The following is a 20,269-nucleotide window of genomic DNA, read 5'->3' on the forward strand; positions in this document are numbered from 1 at the left end:
TCCCTTAAAATAGAGAACAACGTTCTACAAATTCTTGTTAATTCTTTGATAGGTACAAATCCAATGTGATACAGCCAACCATTCCTGACTCACTGCTTCTGCCAGAGAAAAACATTGAAAATTAGCAAGGAAGTAAAAAAGTAGCCAGGATGTTTTGCTGAGCCAGTCACCCGTGAGTCACTTTAACATTTTAAGATTAGTAAACCACATTCATACTGGGTGGAAAATCTTTTAGTAATCCAATGATATCATGCTCTGGTAAATATTTCCATAGGATTAATCGGCATCATATTAAAAACGCTACTAAGAATTCCCAACACATTCAAGCTGGGCACTTCTCAGCACAGGAATCACAGGGGAAAGGCATCAGTCAAGACAGCACTGTACAAATTCATGAAGGAAAGAATAATCCTGGGCTACTTAATACGTCTCCAATCCAGGAAGTCTTCAAGTAATAAATCAGAAAGGACAAATAAAATTTTCTGAATTATCATTATAAACATGCCTTATTTATATAGTCTACTTTAGGCACTGTAGCAGAGACCATACACTAAGCTAGACAGACCTTTGGGCCTCAGCTAGTTTAGTTTTTTTTCCTATCTGCCAAATAAAATTGGTTTTATCATGTCTCTGCTTGAGGTACTTGAAGTTACAGATGACTTGGTTTGCCTGACATGGTGGAGGATGATCACCTTGCTATCTGCCACTCTATGCTTAGCTCAAGTAACATTTCTGTTTAAAACTTAGTGCTTTCAGGTTTGCAGCAGCCTAAATGTATAGTACCAGTATCTCTGGTATTCATAACTGTACAATATTTTAAATCCAAGTTATGGTGGCCCACAAACATTCCTCATTAAAAAGATTACTTATGAGCCCCTTGATTAAACTGTCCTGTTATGAAAATAAAATTTATGGGAATCAGATTTGGGCTTTTTTGCTTGTCTTTGACCTGCCTAGTTTGTCAATCTCAGGTATTTCTCCCCAAGGACTGAGTGACACACCACCAAACCTATTTTACCTTTCCAGGCCCTGCCTTCCCTCCCTTTCAGCATTCCTCTTTCCCCAGCTCACAGTACCATTACGAGGCAGTGCCTCCACACATAAATCCTTACTGTTAGCTTCTATTAGATGTTTCAGTATCAGATTAGGCCTCCATCCCTCGCAACAAATATTTTATTAATAGCTGGAAAACATTCATTGATGGTGCAGTTTCAAGCGAACATTTCCGATTCCATAGAGTATTTAGCATTATATTAAATACAAACATGTTTATTTGCTGTTTTACTGCTATTTATTTAAGGACAAAATGTGACTGATATATAGTAATATGTGACTGGCAATATGTGCTAGTATTGCTATGTGACTAGCAATATGTGCTAGCAAATATATGAATATAGCAATATAGCAAAATATGACTTGTTACATAGCAATATAACTATCCCACAGCATCAGTTCCATGCCACAAACATTCAGTACACATGTATTATCAAATCAGAAGAAAACAAAAGCCAAATAAAAAACACTGTTTAGAATACAAGCTAGGGACTTTGCAGGAGCAGACACTTTAGCACTTTTATATTGGTCGAACTTCAGCATTGCTTTTACCGAAAATTTCTTTGGTGATTTTACTGATCATACAAATGATCAGTATAAGCAGCACAATTTAATAAGTAGCACCATTCTCTGAAGCACAGACCGTTTTGGCACAGCGTGATCTTAACGTGAGAAAGACATTAGTTCTCACCATAAAAAATATTATACTCCTACACTGTATACCTTCATAAACTGCCACCGCATTAGTTTCTTCTAGGTATTTGGAAGGCAGGAAAAAGCTGAAAAAAACTGCAATATGAGAAGTTTTCTCAAGGCACATACAGTTTTGACCAGGTTATTCATAAGGCACCTGCAATATTAATTCTGCATTTCCCACTCCTCATTATGACTACCTGTGTGATGACAGCCTTTTTTAATGAAGTCACTGAAGTATGATTTAATAATAGAGAATTCAACAATGACTGATGCATGAGAAAGAACATAATCAAGGCCAAAAATAGTGATAGGAAATGCCAAGAAATAGTTAATCCAAATTAATATATGATCATGAAAAACATTAACATGTACAATAAGTATGTAATGGTTTAAAACAAGTTTAGCATATCTCTTATGATAAAAGTCGCAACAGAATTTAGAATAAATCAACTTTTGTATCTGGCTTACCTTCATTTCCTATCATTGGCACTTTTCACTGCCATTTTTGGAATCTTTTTCCAATTGTATATTCCTATTTTTTTTTCCCAATTCCCGTATTCCTGTTTTTCCCATTTACCATGGACAGTAAAAAGTATCAAAACACACTTGTTAGCGAATGTCAAATTAAAATAACTTATTGAACAGGATGAACTAGTCTTTTTGATCCTTTCTTGGATCTTTGGTCCTTGTAGTTTTTTTATTCTTCCTTCTTGGGGCATTCAATGACAGCAGAAGATAGGGAGTCAAAGATTGTTCTTGAAAGAAAACAGAGGAGAAGAGGTCAGAGTGAAAGTGCTGTGCTATCAGCTCTGGAGTTAGATATTCTGGCAGTAGAAGTACCCAGAGAAAATACTTGGTCTTCAAGAACAAAAGAATACTAAAAGGATAGCAAAGGTTTCCAAAATAAACAGATGACTGCCCCAGTAATTAACATGAATGTCTTATGCGGCTACTGGCCTATGAGGATTACCCCACTTAAAATACCAAGATAAACCACTAGCTTTCAAGAAAGGCAACTATTTGCAATATGGTCATTACAAAATAGTTTTTGCTTAAATTGATTCCTAACTGTGATCCAAATTAAGTTTCATTTACAACACATTAATGCCAACCACACAGTATGTGTAGTTTGGTATCCGGAGAGACAAGGCTGACTCCACTTGCCTGGAGTACCTCAAACCCACCCATCAGTCACAGCATCTCGCAACTTTATCTGTGCTATATTTATATGTACATCAGTCCTAAACCTGATGCCAATATAGTTTCATTATACCGCATGATCAATCATAACTTAAGAGGTAGTGCACCTCAGCTATTTGCAGATTAGTTCTACCAGAAAGGAAATTTCAGCTCAAAGGTTAAATAAACCATGAAGTATTTATACTTCACTGCAGCTACCTCAGACGACATAAACCCAGTCTCATCTGCCTGTTTATCTTCAAAATAGGCACACTGAAGAGCAAAATTAGAACAGAAAATCTGTAAGAGCAAAATAAATTAAAAATCAAAAATTTAAATCATATTGTCCTCATTATTTCTTATATTTCACATACACTTTGGGGCCCTTACCCCCTCTCTTCTGTAATGAAACTAATGTGAAAGTCAGGGGCAAGAACATTTTTTGTTGGCCTTGGCTTTTTGTTTTGAGACATTTATGATCTCCTCTCTGCCACCACTCTCAAGTAAGCAAAACTCTGACATGAGATCAAAGAGAGAAAAGAAAACATCAAAATTCTCATACAAAAACATCTGTTTTACATTTTGTTGCTTCACTGGATATCAGTTAATCAGGGGGCAGGCAGCCAACTCTCACCCTAATGATTTTGCTCCTACAAGTAATTCCTTTAGTAATTAGGACTCTATTCATATCAAATGGACTTTATTATTGCATCAATAATTCAGCAGCTCCCACAGCAACAGTAAAAAAAAATAAAGGAAGCACACAAGTAAATTCCAGTCTCTCTCCCAACCATTCTGCCCTGTTTCCTTCCCTTCCACCTGAGAACATGATACAGATTTCTTTCTTTCCCAGTGTCAGCATTTTTCATACTCTTAGGGGACTGGTAGGAGGCACAGACGGTTATAAGATCCTGAGGATCCTGAGGTATAAGATCCTGAGGATCTTATACTCCTATTCAAAGTTTAGTTTCTGAGGAAAACAAGTTTCTGTTGCTTTCGTTAATAACTGTTTTGCAGAACTACTCAGCTTAAGCGTGCCTAAGTGGCTAATAAATCAAGTAGAAGTTCATGGAAGGTCTTGGTTCTCTGGCCCTACATCAGGAACAGAGCAGCAGAGCTTCCTGGAAAATGTACCATAATTTTTGACCACAATTGCAGAATCATCTTAAAACAATTACACTTAAACATATTATGTACATAATTCATTAAAGTAACAGATTACATTTTACACGTAATTCAAGTGCTATGACAAGTGTCAACAGTTTGTAAACCATTAGATCTCAGTAGTGGACAAGGCATACAATAATACATCAATGCATCTGGAGGGATAGCAAGAAAGAGACAAACAAAAACAAAAATAATGCAACAATGTGCACTTCCTTCATGTACCTTACCATGCTTCATTTCAAAAGTGTACTCTAGTAGACTGCAGTAGGTATTGAGACTACAGTAATATTTTTGCAACACAGTTTACCCTGCACTGTTTGGTGACTAAGAGGTTTTTTTTCAGGAATAAGGAAATAATTTGGTTTCTATTAGTGTAGCAAGAAAACTGAAATTCTATTGACTCCACTTCTGTAAAGCTTCTCCTTCAGCTGCTGCCATTGTGAGGTCAAGATTGAGAAGAATAAATTTGGTAAGAAACAGGGCTCAAGGATATTAGTGGTGGGAGCTTTTACTTTCTTCCACCCAGTAGCCATCCTTTAACAAAAGAGCTACATTTTTTCTTACTCTTCTGCCTCCAAAGCCCTCTACAAAGAGGGTGGCCTTTCTCCAGCCAATGCCCATCAACAACAACCGTTTCTCACTCAGCTAACTCTATGTACCCTTCAAGAGACTGGACCTGATGTTGTGCTCCTTCCAGCGGAGTAGCTGACCCTCCCACACAGCTTGCATCGTGAACACCCCTCTCTATTTTCAGCCTTACTGAAAGGCTGCCAAGAACAGCCGGCTTCCCAAGTGAGCCAGGATGGTGGGAATTGCACCATGACTCACAGCTATGCAGAGAAAACACCATTCGTATGCCACAGCAAGCAGGTCTCTGTACCAGGAGAGACAAGATTCCTATCCTTACCCAAGAAAATGTTGTTCACATGAAGTCTTGCCAGCTCAAACACAAATGTATTTGGGAACAATCAGCAGCTGTGTGAGAGCGAGGATGATGGAAGTGATAGAGAAACTATGAGGTTTTGGCAACAGAATAAACATTCAGGAACAACTGCATGTCTGTCTGCTCCTTTTAAAAGTTTAAACAAGAATATCAAATACAACTATATTCAAAGATAAAACTGTCTTTGTGCACACTGCTTACTGTATGTATTACTTCCTATTAAATGAATTTTCTTTCCTTAACATACGTATTTTGTGAATTAACGGTGATATATCAGGCACTGATATTTCCCTGTTTCTACTTAATACAAATGAGTGTTTCCAGCCACAGCTAACAGAGCTTACACTCCCCACTTCTCTGGCTGATCATAACCAAAAGCAAGAACCCCCAACAATCTTTTCTATTGCAAATTTACCAAGAGGCAACATGCACAAACCTAGGGCACAGCTGCATGACTCCAGATAATCACAGTTCACTTGAGCTGTTTCTAAGCACTGAGATTATAATACATCTACAGTGGAAAGTATTATAAACCCTTAACCGTTTCTTCATCTTACACATTTAGAGCAGGACAAGTTCTTTTCTTGCTAGATTGTAATGCGTACTGAAATGACCTGATCCCTTCCGATCACATTAAGTATAAAATCATTTAACACCTCCTCTTCTTTCACCTGCCATTTGCTCACAGTAAAATTTAATATTTATTCATATTATTGTTAACCTTAGGCTGCTGATCTTTAGATACGTTTCTGCATATTTTCCAGTGTCCATGACATGCAGAAGCAGTCCCCTGAGGTACATGTCAAATTTTGTGGCTATAAGGCCATTACATTCTAGGGCAATGAATGCCTTTGCCAGGAGACAAGTATCTCAATTTCTCATGAAGAAATTTCCTAAGCCTGTGAATTTCTTGGACATATATACATAAAAAATAAAACAATTATTACTAAGGCAGAAAGAGAAAATATTTTATTTTTGTTATCAAGCACACAATGTAAAGACAAAATTCCTAGAACAAACTTCAGAATCACCTTTGATGGCCAAGTTCAGTTATACAACCATAGGACACCAAAGGAGGACTGGGTAAAGAGAAGAAAACAGATCAGTCTGCAGAGCCTGTTGAAGCAATGTTTGGCTGTTAGTCTGGGGGGATGGGAGGTACAGGACACACCACAAGCAAATGACACAGTTGTCGTTGTCCTACTACAGACAACCTTGAAAGGAAAAAGAACATTGATGGAATGTTTAATCCAGCATCTACGAGAAGTCCAGACACCTTACTGGATTTTTCTTAAGCTTGCTGAAAGATCTGAACCTGTCACCACTTACATCCAACTGGTCCAGGGAAAGTCAGAAGAATCAACCTCACTGGTTCATACCTTTTGTGGGCAATGTCTGGGCACGGAATGACAACACTTGCTGGAACAAGACAGGTCAGAGCTGAGATCTTCCTGGAGGGGTGAATCTCACCTTGTGTGCCATTAGAGGAAACATCATCAACAGATGGGGCACAAAGTCATACCTATCCATATAAGCAAGTGCACTTTTAACAGGGAATGGAGGACGGTAGGTTTTTGGTGCTCTGTCTCCTCTCCACCCCACCACCCTGTTTACTGAGCACACTGCAGGTTTTGTGCACACAAACTAAACTCTATACAACCATAGCCTCCATCGACGCCATACCCCATGTCATAGATATAAGCTTCTAAAAGCTGCAGCATCCCTGAGCCAAAATAAATAAACAAATAAATAAATAAGAGCAAAAGAGTGTGACACAGTACATTTAAATTATTTAAATTTAAATCATTTGTCTCTTCATCACTTTTCACTATAAGCTTGGAAATGTCTACCTTTGACCACCTGTCCTGGCTTTTTTCTCTTGAAAGTATTACAGACCTTTAAACAGGAAAATTAAATAGATGTGAAATCTTGAACATACTTTGCTTAGCATCCTTATTGATCTCACAAACTTCCAAGATCCCTACCATCCCTCAGAAAAGTTGATAGCTGTCCTGTCATTGTCCCTTGCAGATGGTGCTAAGTGGGCTTATAGGAAGCTGGAGGATTAAGAGAAAACTGCCAATTCAGATTTTGCTAGAGCTGTGCACTGTGAATTTCAGGATCATTTGATGGAAAGCTTTACAGTCAATATCAACACAAAATCATCTGAAACAACAAAGCAGCAAGGGACAATTGTATTTGCTAGCAGGTATCACACAGGTTTGCTAGAGGTCAATGACATGCTTGGTCTTTGTTACCATGGGGAGGGAGGCTCAGAGTGTGTGTGGTAAGGAACAATTGTTTTTGCTGTGTATGAGTGGGACTGGAAGGAGTGGGAGTTCCTAAAGACATCCTGTAACAGATAATATTTTCCAAGCTGCAAAATACTGTTGCCACTTGCTGTGAGCAAAGGCTTTCCAGGCAGTACAGGATGCTGCTGCACATCTTCACTAAACTGGGACCAAACCAGTCAAAGTCCAGACGAAATGGATGTGCCTGACATTGTACTCCCCATCAAGTGAAGCTGATAAGTACCTGAGAACAGCTTCATCTATATACAGGGTAACACTTTAAATACAGCATATTTTGCAGTCCCCTTAATTAATGAATATTTACAATTTTACACACACTTAAAAAAATCAGAATTTCTAATTTTACTTTGTTAAGAAACCAAAGGTTTCCCTTGCAATTTTACAGAGACCACATCACATGCTCTAGCAGGGCTGTTTGTAATCAAGAGACAAATCAAAGCTGTTCAACATCAGACAGAGATAAGGAGTCTTAAATGTGCTGATGGCAACCACTTACTATTATGAAAGTGTGCAGCACACTTCAGAAAAACAGAAAGGTCAGGAACGGAAAAAATTCTCTCAAACTTTTACTACTTTTTTTTTTTTTTTCTAAATTATGATTTGCCAGGTAAAAATTCTCTCTCCAGCGTTCTTGATTTGTAAGGTTACAAGTGTATCTTGAATTGTATTGCATCATACAATCAGTGCACTGAAGAGACAAGACTTCAATGCTTCATTTCCTGAATAATCAGGTTTTAAGAAAAGGGCTTTCTGGAAATGAAAGTTACTATAAACAGCCACAACTGCGGACAACAACTGAAAAACTCAGTCAATGACAGAAAATCTGTTAGACAACTACACAGAAATTGAATAATGTGTAAAAAAGAAAAAACAGCACAGTTGTGTAACAAAAAGAATGATTGCTAAGGACTCCATGAAAAACCACATCTAGTTATTCTGTTCCAAGGATTTGAATAACTGGAAAACAGTGTGAAGACCACCTACATTTTTCAGATCCAATATGCATATATTGAGATATTCAGCCTTCCTATGAAAGGGGACACCCTACTTTATCTGCATTCCAATCTCAAACCCCCCAAGCCCCTCTCAGCAATAGTTACAGCACAAGTTCTGAAGTGAGTTAAATTACATACCTACAAACAGAAGATGATTACACAAAGCTCTCAACATACAAGTGCTTGAGAACAGTCAAGAAAGAATACTTCAAGGTGTCCTCAGTACAATTAAGATACTAGCCACACGTTAGAAGTAGACTTCTGTGGGCTAGGTGGGTTGTCAAAAGCTTATACACAGTAAGTAAAACGTCATCAGCTTCTGCTCAACCGTGTTACTGAACATACAGCTGAGAGGAGGCCCAAAAAACTCATCCTATTTGATTTCTTTCATGCCACTGAAACAGGAAAGCTAAATACTAGAGGATTAAAACTTACCACCAGTTCAAAAATGTTCTTCCACAACACCCTCAAGAAAAAAAAAAAATCACAGCAGGGATTTCTTTTAAAGAAGTGTGATGTACAAAACTAGATGGTACTTAGCTATAGGAATGATAAAAGTAAAATGACCCACAAGGCTTAGAGATATTAAACAGCCAGATTTAGGATGAACATCCTCACAAAAAGATAAACACGGTCTTAAATGTCATATGCTGCAATGTTAAATTTTAATTTCTTTTTCTTAAAACTTCTCTGTTTTGCTGCTGCTGAAGATAGGGTGAGATGTCATAATCACTAACTCTGAAAACCATGATTTCTGATATTTAGCTTTTACTTGTATATTTAGATCACAATGGCATGACGAAGTATCAGTTCCCCCACAAAAGAGAGTTGTTTTCTCTATATAGCTTAAACCCATTTAAGAAGGTGGGGAACAATGACAACTGTTAGGCTACACAGTGAAAATTCACCTACTAAAATTTTGTATTTCTGGGACTTCAAGAACAATAAAACCACTCACCAAGAAGCATCTTTCTTTTGTGCTTCAAGACAATAATGATGGGGAGGGAGGGGAGGTGAAACACAAAGAGAAGACCCTATATTCTGATGAGAACAGTAAAGCCTGAACACACCCAGCCTTATTAGAACAGCCTCACTGATAGTTAGGCATTGTAAACCAGGAAGAATTGCTTTCCCATACTGGTGGCATTCTTCAACTGTTAGCAAGCCTCAGGCAAACTACCCATGACTTCTGTAATAGAAATATTTCAGTTGCTCAAACAACTAGATTACTCTTGATTAATATCTGTTATTGATCAGGGTCCTTTTCTTTCATTTACAACCATTTTAGTATATTGCATTTACTGAGGACCCTCTGGCAAAACTATGACTTCCAGTTGCCTCTGCAATTCATTACATATGAACTATCCTGTAAGCCACATCAACGTTGCTCCATTTAGGCAAGGTTTAAATTTAAATATATCTATATACACAAACAGCAAAGACTAAATATAACCATATGTTGCACGCATTCATTTGCTACTTTTAGTGTCAAGATAAGGAAGAAGCTCAATGGACTCAGAGTATCTCACCGAGTTAACCAAATGACCCAAGATATCACGTGGATTACGAAGTCAAGAAAAGCAGGGAAGAAAGCCCATCCTCTTATGCCAAATAATGCAGATACAGCTTGGATAGCAACCAACAGCAGACTTAACTGAGAAAGCTCATGTTGCTTTATGGAATGTCAAATGTTTCTTAAAATTGGATTGTTAAGGACAATTTGAGTGAACTTTTTTTTCAGATTCTTCACAGAAATGAAAAATGTGGCCTAAGGAATGGGAATGGGGTGTCCATGAAACTACTCAGTACTCAAAGTACAAAACTTTCTTGCATGAGTAAAGCACACAGGCTGCAGAAAGCTGATGGGCACCCACGGAGTGCTGCAAAGATTCTGAGCAAAATCAAAAGAAAAACAACCACACTTGCACCCTGCAAAGGGAGCAGAAACCATGCACAGGAAAACTACTATCCCTAAGGTGAAACACAGCTGCTGGGAAAAAGAAGAGACAGATTTTCCCACACTCGGGAACTAGAAATCTATGGGACAATAGGGGCAATGCTGCCTTTTTCAGATGAATTATCATTTATACTGCACTTCATGAAACACTGAAGTAGTTCCTGGTAATCATAGAGTTAATATGCACACTCCACAACAATTAATTACATGAAATTTACTAAAAGGAGGAAAAAAGAAAACCACAAAACACAGCACACAGGTCTAATTGCTGAACATTTTTGTGAATATTTTGTAGTAATCAGCCATGGCAAATCACATCAGCTGCCCAAAAAAGTTCTGAAGTACATGTGAATGCCTAACTTAAAAGACTAATTCAAATCTCTAACTCAGAAGGGTTAAAAATGCAAGTGTGCTCTGCACACTCACAAACCCTAATTCAAGTGATTCATGATATAAAACTCAGTATCAACCCTGGAAGACCCATAGATTTGCCCCCCCTGTATGAGATTAATACTGCTGGAAATTATTAAACATGCAATAAATGGCAATTGCTTTTTCATCAATGCTACAGTGTTTAATGCTCTCAGTGAACAATGTAAGACAGTATGGGAAACTGTCTAGTAAAGCTGTAAGATTTAATTGAATTCATACCAATTTCATTTTTATATTTGAATATATATAAATGAATATATTTACATATATGCTGTAGGCAGAACATAAATGTATGTTATCAGTGTTGATGTCAGTGAAGTTTTCAACCAAATAAGGTCTGTATGTGTTCACAGTCATGTCTCAAACCACTTTTGAGGAGTCTGTTCCCTATTTGCTCCATTGAGGTGAACTGAAGATGCTCATCAAAAGAACTCTGCAACATCCATGTAAGGTTATATCATCCTGTCTTTATACACTCCATGCACAGTACCAAATCAAGGAACTCACCAGTTCTCTCAGTTCTCTGTAAAAAAGCCATCAGAAATGACCACCATATAACTAAAAGTGCTTCTTAGGCATCTACAAATGCAAGATACGTATTTTTTTTTTAACGGGTAGAGATGGTGACTGTGACCAGAATTAACCTGAAGAGTCCAAGCACAGTAGGATGGAGCAGAAGACATGGCTGTGCTGAGCCACCCTCAACTGCCAAGCCTACAGATACATCTGAAGTAGGTGGACAAGATGGATGATGCATGGGCTGGGTAAAAGTGAGTGATGAGGGAAGTCTGCAGAAGTAAATCAGGAAAAAACAAAATAAAACAAAACACACATGCTTAGAGAAGACCAGACCTAGAAGGATATAAGACAAAAAGTGCAATCAAATCATAGCAGAGGTTTTAGAGATGAGATCAGCAAATAGAAAGAAGATGGACAAAAGGAGAGAAAGAAGTTAAACTATAAAACAGTAGTGGCACTAGGTCCAGTGTGAACAATTATGAACAGCTAGATAGACAAAAGGTAGTAACACAAATTGTGAGTGTGAAAGCAAATTGATTAATACAATAGCAAGAACATTAATGAGGAACAGTATATTACTATACAATTTTCTGATTCCCTACAAAATCTGTATCTGACTGCGAATTACTCACACCACAACTAGGAGAACCTGAGAAATAAGTATGAACATTATTAATGCAATCAATTAAAATCAGCATCTATTCCAATGATTTTGATTTATAAAGTCAGACATTCATAGGAATGAGTAGTAAGCAACAGCAACTCACTGGTGCAAAGCTCATACGTTCCTAAACTCAAAGGTAGCCAGCTTTCTATGCTTTAACAACCAAATGCAAACATAATTGTTATTGGTCTTGAGCATGGAAGATAAAAATAGTTATGATTACAACAAACACTTGTGTCTACAGTCTTGTGGCATGGCAGTTGAGGAGCACAAGAAGAACTTTCCATTTCTTAATAGAACCTCCAATCACACATCAGCCACTTGCAGATTAAAACTGTCTTTCAGCTCTGCAACTAGCAACTCATAGAAGAGGACACAAAATCCGTATAAAGATGCTTGTAAATTTGGGACTCTCCAGACAAAGCTCATCCTCAAAAAAACTACAGTGTACAACACATGGCAATATGAAAAGTGCAGCAGAAAAGGAGAGTGCCCACAAACTAAGGTATATTGTAAATATGCTTTACTTCACAGAAACTCTTAAAGCAACATCCAGGAAAGGGGGAGAAAAATCATGAGAGAATTGAGCTGCAGAATGTTTAGAGGAGATACAGGTGTTTGAAATAAAAAAGAATGGCTCTCTACATTTTAAATTGGAAAACAAGCATGCAAGAGCAGACACCAAAGAATGATTTTTCTCTGTGCTCTTTCTGATGTGTATGACCTAACCACTGCCAAGAGTGCCAAAATTCATTTTCTGAATCCTGCTGAAGTGCTGTCAAAAGCAGTCCAGTGAGATAAAAGGGCACTCAAAACTGAAGTCACATTTTAAGCTCACTAACCCCTTCTGTTATTCTCTGATAGTCTCTATTTGGATATGGAAATATTTTCACATGGAAATGATGTATGTATACAAGGAAAACCTCTCTCCTGATGAAGATTATGGCAATACATCAAAGAGAACCCCCCAAAGAAAGCATCTGATTGCCTAAAAGAACATGCTATCTTCTAATTTTCCCTTTGTTTTTCACTTTTTAATAGTACATACATACAAAATAAAAATGGAGAGAGAAAGGGAGGGAAGAAAGGGAACAGTGAGAAATGGTAACAAGGAGCACTGCATGGAAGGAAAGGTTAATTACAGGACAAAAGATGCAAGGAATGTAAAGAATGTCAGCAAGTAAATAAATCAATAATCTACAGTCATCATCTACATTCCTGAACTACCTTGAAAGCAAGGATATCTGCCCTTAACATACCCAACAACAGTAGAGATTTTTCAAGGCAGTCTCCCACTGCAAGCTCTGTTTCTGTCAACAACCTCCTGTCAACACTTGATTACACGGGAACCTTTCCAATGCCAGTCAATTTAACTCTTTTAACAGTTCTGTTAATAAGATTGTAAATACACTATTACTTGCAACAGGGATCCATTTTGGTGCCAGTTCTCTTCAGAGTTTTCATAAATGACTTGGATGCAGGACTTGAAGGTATACTAAGTTTGCAGACCACACTAAATTGGGGGGTGCTATCGACTCCCTTCAGGGTAGAGAGGCCTTGCAGAGAGATCTTGTCAAATTAGAGGGCTGGGCAATCATGAACTGCTGTATGAAGTTCAACAACAGCAAGTTCTGGATTCTGCACCTGGGACAGGGCAACCCTCACTGTACGTACAGACTGGGGGATGAGAGGCTGGAAAGCAGTCCTGTGGAAAGGGATCTAGGCATTCTGGTTGACATCAAGTTGATTGTGAGCCAGCAGTGTACCCTGGAAGCCAAAAGGGCTTTGCTAGCCATCAAGGGAAGGGACTGTCCAGCTCTGATCTGTGCCAGCATGGCCTCTCCTCAAGTACTGTGTGCAGTTTTGGACACCACGATATAAAAAGGACATAAAACTATTAGAGAGCATCTCAAGGAGCGCTACTAAGATGATGAAGGGTCTAGGGGGCAAGATATATGAGGAGCAGCTGAAGTCTCTTGGTCTGTTCAGCCCAAAGAGGAGACTGAGAGGAAGCCTCAAGGCAGACTGCAGCTTCCTCATGAGGGGAGCCGAGGGACAGATGCTGATCTCCATCCTTTACTGGATGCAGGGGGTGGACATGACTACTAAGGATACGGGAAAGGCTGGGATTCTTAATGCCTTCTTTACATCTGTCTTCACTAGGAGGACCACTTATCCTCTGGGTACTCAGGCTCAACCTGGAAATCTAGGACGAGGAGCAGAGGAAGCCCCTCACAGTTCAGGTGGAAACAGAGACCTGCTGCTCCACTGGGACTGTCACAGGTCTACAGGGCCAGATGGAAATCCACCCAAGGGTGCTGAGGTAGTTGGCAGATGTGATTGCTTTCCATCATCTATCAGCAGTCATGATCATACAGAGAGGTCCCAGATGACTAGAGACTTGCTAACATGATGCCCATCTATAAAAAAGGGTCATAAGGAGGACCTGGGAAACTACAGGCCTGTTAGCCTGACCTTGGTGCCAGGAAAGGTGATAGAACTAGTCATATTGAATTAAATCACACAGCATATGCAAGACAACCAGGGGACCAGGGCCAGTCTGCATGGGTTCATGAAAGGCAAGTCCTGCCTGACCAACTTCATCTCCTTCTAAGACCAGGTGACCCACCTGGTGGATGAGGGAAAGGCTATTAATGTAATCTACCTAGACTTCAGCAAAGCCTTTGACATAGTGTCCCACAGTATTTTTCTGGAGAAGTTGGCAGCCCATGGTTTAGACAGGTACACTCTTTGCTGAGATAAAAACTGGTAGATTGGCTGGACCCAGAGAGTAATGATGAATGGAGTGAAATCCAGCTGGTGACCAGTCATGAGTGGTGTTTCCCAGGGGTTGGTACTGGGGCCCAACCTCTTTAAAGTCTTTATTGATGATTTGGATGAGGAAACTGAGTGCACCCTCAGTAAGATCACAGATTACACCAAGTTGGGGGGGAATGTCAATATGCTGGATGGTGGGAAGGCCCTGCATAGGGACCTGGACAGGTTGGGTTCCTGGGCAGGGGCCAATGGGATGAGGGTCAACGTGGCTTGGTGCTGGGTCCTGCACTTTGGTCACAACAAGCCCATGCAGTGCTACAGGCTTGGGGCAGAGTGCCTAGAAAGCTGTGCAGAGGAAAAGGATCTGGGGGTGCTGATTGATGCTCACCTGAACATGATCCAGCAGTATGCCCAGGTGGCCAAGAAGACCAATGGTACCCTGGCTTGTATCAGGAATAGCGTAGCCAGCAGAACCAGGGAGGTGATCATCTCCATGTACTCTGCTCTGGTGAGGCCACACCTCGAGGACTGTGCTTAGTTTGGGTCCCTCACTGCCAGAAAGTCATTGAGGCCCTGAAGCATGTCCAGAGAAGGGCTACGAAGCTGGTAAAGGGCCTGGAACACAAGTCCTGTGAGAAGCAGCTGAGGGAACTGGGGCTGTTTTGTCTGGAGAGAAGGCGGCTCAGGGGAGACGTTATTGCTCTTTACAACTACCTGAAAGGAAGGTGTGGGGGAGCTGGGGGTTAGCCTCTTCTCACAGAGAACTAGCGACAGGACTAGAGGGAATGGACTCAAGTTGTGGCAGAGGAGGTTTAGGTTGGAAATAAGGAGACATTTCTTCTCAAGAAGAGTTGTCAGGCATTGGAATGGGTTGCCCAGGGAGGTGGTGGAGTCACCCTCCCTGGGGGTGTTTAATGAAAGGCTGGACATGGCCTAGTTGGTGATATTGGTGGTAGAGGGACAGTTGGACAAGGTGCTCTTGGAGGTCTTCTCCAACCTCAATGATTCTATGATCTCTGGTCTGTGGTGACAGCAACAGAACATGAGGGAACAGTATGAAGCTGCAAGAGGGGAGGGTCAGGCTGGTTGTTAGGAAAAAGTTCTTCACCAAGAGGGTGGTTGGGCACTGGAACAGGCTTCCCCAGGGAAGCAATCATGGGATTGCATCTTTAACAGCAACAAAACCACGAGACTGGGTTAGAATGATTCTGTATGAGTGTTGCTACCTAGAAGCCCACTTTTGTCTACAAGACATTACAACAATTCTTCAAAAATTGTTTTGCCACATAACATAAAATGATTTAAAAAGCACAGGAAAAAAAGTCAGCATCTAGAATTATTTCAGAAGTGGACTTGCTTGGGCACAGTATGTTTTTGCAACACTTATTTTTGCAGACTAAGTTGATAGCACAATTAGGCACCTGGGGTCATCTTTCCAAGAGATTCAAGTTATTTCTTAATGCATGTATGAAGTATAGCTATTAAAACAAGTCTGTCAATCATTTTTCAAGCCATGGATGCAATTACTTTAACCAGGAGAAAAAAATGCAGCCAAAAAAAAAAAAACACACACACACATAAGAAAACCAAAAACCTACTGTACCTGTATGCTGCCCTTCAATCCAGGCTTGCAGATACATGAAGAGGAGTAGACCAGCTACTCCAAACATCAGTAGCGACACAAAGACTTGTCTTAGGTTCATGACCCTATCAGAGGGCTACTTCTCAGCTTTCAGAAGAATGCATGGCTCACTTCTATGAAGTCTTCAGTGTACCTGCATCTTCTTCAGTATGTGAACTTTTTCCCCCGAGACTGACCTGGAATAATAACAGATGCAGCTAGTTCTTATGTTACATTCTTATTCTCCACCAAAGACTCTGTAAACAGTGTATTGCATGCAAGCTGTAGCTCTTACATGCTATTACTTCCCATGCTGAGATTTCTGTTGACAATCTTGATGATGTCAACACAGGACTTAAGCAAATCCTCTGGACAGGAATTAAGCAAATCTCTTGAAGTGGCTACAGATACCAGTCCACCCCCACACTACTGGACATCACCCACTGCCATAATGGAGAGAGGTTAATGCCCCCACATGAGATGCTTAGGGAATTAGTTGATCAGCATTTTACCCAGCTATGTTGTGACATGGGAAAGACTTGTCAAGAACCTGATTCTTCCCACTAACTTCATCGGAAACATGATCTTGCCAAAATGACTACTATCTTGAAGAGCAGAGGGCCTAGAAGGAAGTAATTTAGTTAACACCCTACATCTGACATAAACAGATCATAAAACTCAGTTTATAACAGCATATAGAAGACACTGCAGAGCATAAAAAGGCCAACTTGTTAACCTAAATCAGGACACATTTGGTTTGAAAGCAATTTACTAGAAGCTGAAGAGTAGCTGTTAAAGCTAGCCTGCACATCAAGAGGCACCACTGAAATTCAACACAATTGGACACTCCTGTAAATATCTGATAGAAGTGTCTGGTAAACTACAACAAAGAACACAATGAAAAAATCAAGCTTTTAAATTAAGATAGCATATTGAAAAAATATTTGAAAGAGAAATACATTAAAAGAAGTACGCATGCATTCAAGTAAACATAAAACTAAAACGCAGATGCTTAACAGTTACTCTTAAATGTACGAGTATGGTGAGTTCCACAAGAAAAGTTTGTATTTCTAAATAACTCAGCACTGTCATACCTTTATGTGTATTTTTAGAAATTCAGCAATTAAGGCTTAGCAGAGAATCCCATTAAAAATAGCTGCTGAATGAACGGAGTAACTATGTTTTCTAAGAGACAAAAGATTTCAAGACCAACAAAGAAGCATCTGAAACTTGACAGAACTTTTTTTCCACCTCTGCCACTAAAATTACACATTTTTTTGTGAAGCATGAACTAGCCTGCAGACAGTGTAAAGCTGAGCTACAAAAATTTATCACTTTTTAATGTGATTTTACTGTAGATAGATACCTACACATTAAGAATAAATGCTCTGTATGAAGTCCTCTTTTTTTTTTTTTATGGGTAATGAAGTATCTGGTTTGAACCTTGAGCACTGTAAGCAGGTGAACAGGTGCTTTATTCCATACAGTTCTTTCTGCTTTCCTTCTGCAGAGATACGATTTCCTACACATTACATACATGTACTTGTTTGCTCTTACTATAGAATCATAGAATATCCTGAGTTGGAAGGGACCCATAAGGATCATCAAGTCCAATTCTTGGCACCACACAGGTCCACCCAAAAGTTTAGACCACGTGACTAAGTGTGCAGCCCAATCTCTTCTTAAATTCAGACAGGCTCAGTGAAGTGACTACTTCACTGGGGAGCCTGTTCCTATGCGCAACCACCCTCTTGGTGAAGAACCTCCTCCTATACTCTTGCTCCTCCTCCTCCTGTACAGAACTTGAAGGGAGCAGGGAAACTTGGGCAAAAGCAAGGAAAATGCTTGGGGAATTCTCTGTAAAATACCTTTTGCAAGGGTGGAGGTTCCTTCTTCCAGCCAGCTCTTCCTTGGCTGTTACCACCTGAAACTCTTCCTGCAATAACCTCAGAATTCTCAGACTTGCAATCTTCCTTATCTAGGCTAAAAGGTTTACTCAGGTCTTTGTTCCCAGTCTTTGCACCTGACTTTAGTCCTGTAGCAAGTACACTGCTTGCATGTCTTCAGAAAGCATTCTGCTGGTGAGGCAGTAAAGGACCAAGAAATTCAAATCCTTTCTGTTTTTCCCGAGACAAAAAGCTACGTTGTTCATGTAACCGAACATTGACAACATCTGGATTAGTCAAAAAGACCAGGTAAGTAAGACATGCAGGTTTGAAAGAAAAATTAAATTGCAGGTACTAGAAAATGGATGAGTTTGTTTTGGGAAAGCTGTTTGGGAGCCAAAGCTTTCTCTCTTACAGTAAAAACTAGGTGACCCAAACACCCATAGTGAATACTGGCATAATTCCAAACAAGTCCACTTTTGTGATTTTGTCACTTCTGTCTTCATCTCTGACTACATGTGATTTGCACCTGAATTTTCAGCTCTATTCTGAACGCTGGCGTTCTTGGGCATGCAACAAATGCTTTCTCAGGCCATGTGGACAATAGTTTGCTTTCAGCATCTCACACAGCTCCATAAACATTCCCAACATGCGTAGGTTGGCACTGCAGCTCCTGCCAGCCACTCACTCTCATCAACCCTGACTGCCCTGCCCCTTCTGCCAGCACCAGGGCTTACACATCCACACAGAAACATTCAGAAAGTTGATCCAGCTAAAAACTGTTCCACAAAGCAATGGAACGGGAACTTTACTGACAAATGAAGTGGGAAAGCACTGGTTTAACCAAACTTCAGCCCTACACAGGTGCTTACAGTTTTTCTGTTAGCAGTACCACCCATTATATACATCTGTGACATGTGCTGGCATGGGATATACAGCTGACTTTGCCCAAGCACCATCATGACTGCAGGCAGCACCACCTGCAAGCCCTGCAGTATCATCTTTTGGAGGTACAGTAAAAATCAGGAGCAGTAGCAAGCAATTTGATCTGTTAATATGAAAAATAGAGGTTTTTCTACTAGGATAGCTTCAGTTTTGAGGGGATAGAAGGTTTTTTTTTTTTTAAAAAAAAAAGTGTTTTAATATTTTTTAAAACTACAAAAGAACACCAGGAAGAAAAAACATCCTACTCCACATTCAGTCATTACATTTATCTTTGTATCAAGTTTTCATGTTTCTTGCAATTAGTTTAATTTAATTTATATTAAACTCATTTATGCATTGGCTACATTTTAAGATTAGTTTTAAATAAGAATACTTACTTCAGCATTGGTTAGACTCTAAATAGATCAAACCTACCCGGAATGTGAACCTATTCTGCTACCTCATAATATTTTTAAAGGCATTTCAGCTTGAATAAGTAGTTTAATTTATTTAATACAGTGATTTGTAACCCACATATGAAAAAAATGATAGCCGCATTACAAAAGTCTGAATCTAAGAGTCTTCTACTAGAACTTGAAAAATGGCCACACAACGCTGACAAATTTGCTCTTTCAGCATTAAAAAGCAACAGTCATGGTAAACACTCCCAGCATCCTGGCAAAGTGGAAATATCTGCAAATATTCTTTAATCAAGATGAATGCTCCTTTGTGGCTGTGAGGGAAGAGCAAACAATCAATTACTTTCAACCTAAGTAATTTCAGAGGAGATCAGCCCTATCCACGTGGAAGCCGAGCATCCCAGTTAAGATGTAGATCTTTCTTTGCCCTCAGTCTTGGTCAAGATTGCTCTACTGGGCAAATAGTTTGACATGCTGGATAGGATGGTTACTTCAGGAAAACTAATACAGCTTAACTGCAATGACTCTCTCAGCTATGCTGAAATCAAGTTTTTCTTTAGCTTAACCTCTCCTCATCTCTTTAGAAGTATGGACCCCAAGTCAAGCTTGCAAAGCTAACATCTTATGGATGCTCGCACCCTAAGATTTCAAGTCCTTTCAACTTTTTGAGAGAGACTGCTACATACTGTTCCTATCATGCATGGAAAGAGTTAGAACAGCAGAC

General features: G+C 39.5%; 1 protein-coding gene across 4 annotated transcripts in view; it reads right to left on the reverse strand.

The window, feature by feature from the left end:
- The window catches only part of CHST9 (carbohydrate sulfotransferase 9), a 93,839-nt gene that overhangs the window by 70,122 nt on the left and 3,448 nt on the right, over positions 1–20,269 (reverse strand). The window contains exon 2 of one of the 4 annotated variants that reach the window (XM_035318839.1): positions 16,299–16,513. In XM_035318839.1, coding sequence (XP_035174730.1) covers positions 16,299–16,398 — 100 coding nt within the window. In that variant the 5' untranslated portion in view covers positions 16,399–16,513. Of the gene's footprint in view, positions 1–16,298; positions 16,514–20,269 lie in introns of those variants that run through there. The other 3 variants (XM_035318842.1, XM_035318847.1, XM_035318849.1) reach the window with 3 other exon arrangements.

This window comes from Oxyura jamaicensis, chromosome 2 (assembly GCF_011077185.1).
Source record: "Oxyura jamaicensis isolate SHBP4307 breed ruddy duck chromosome 2, BPBGC_Ojam_1.0, whole genome shotgun sequence".
Classification (NCBI taxonomy): domain Eukaryota; kingdom Metazoa; phylum Chordata; class Aves; order Anseriformes; family Anatidae; genus Oxyura; species Oxyura jamaicensis.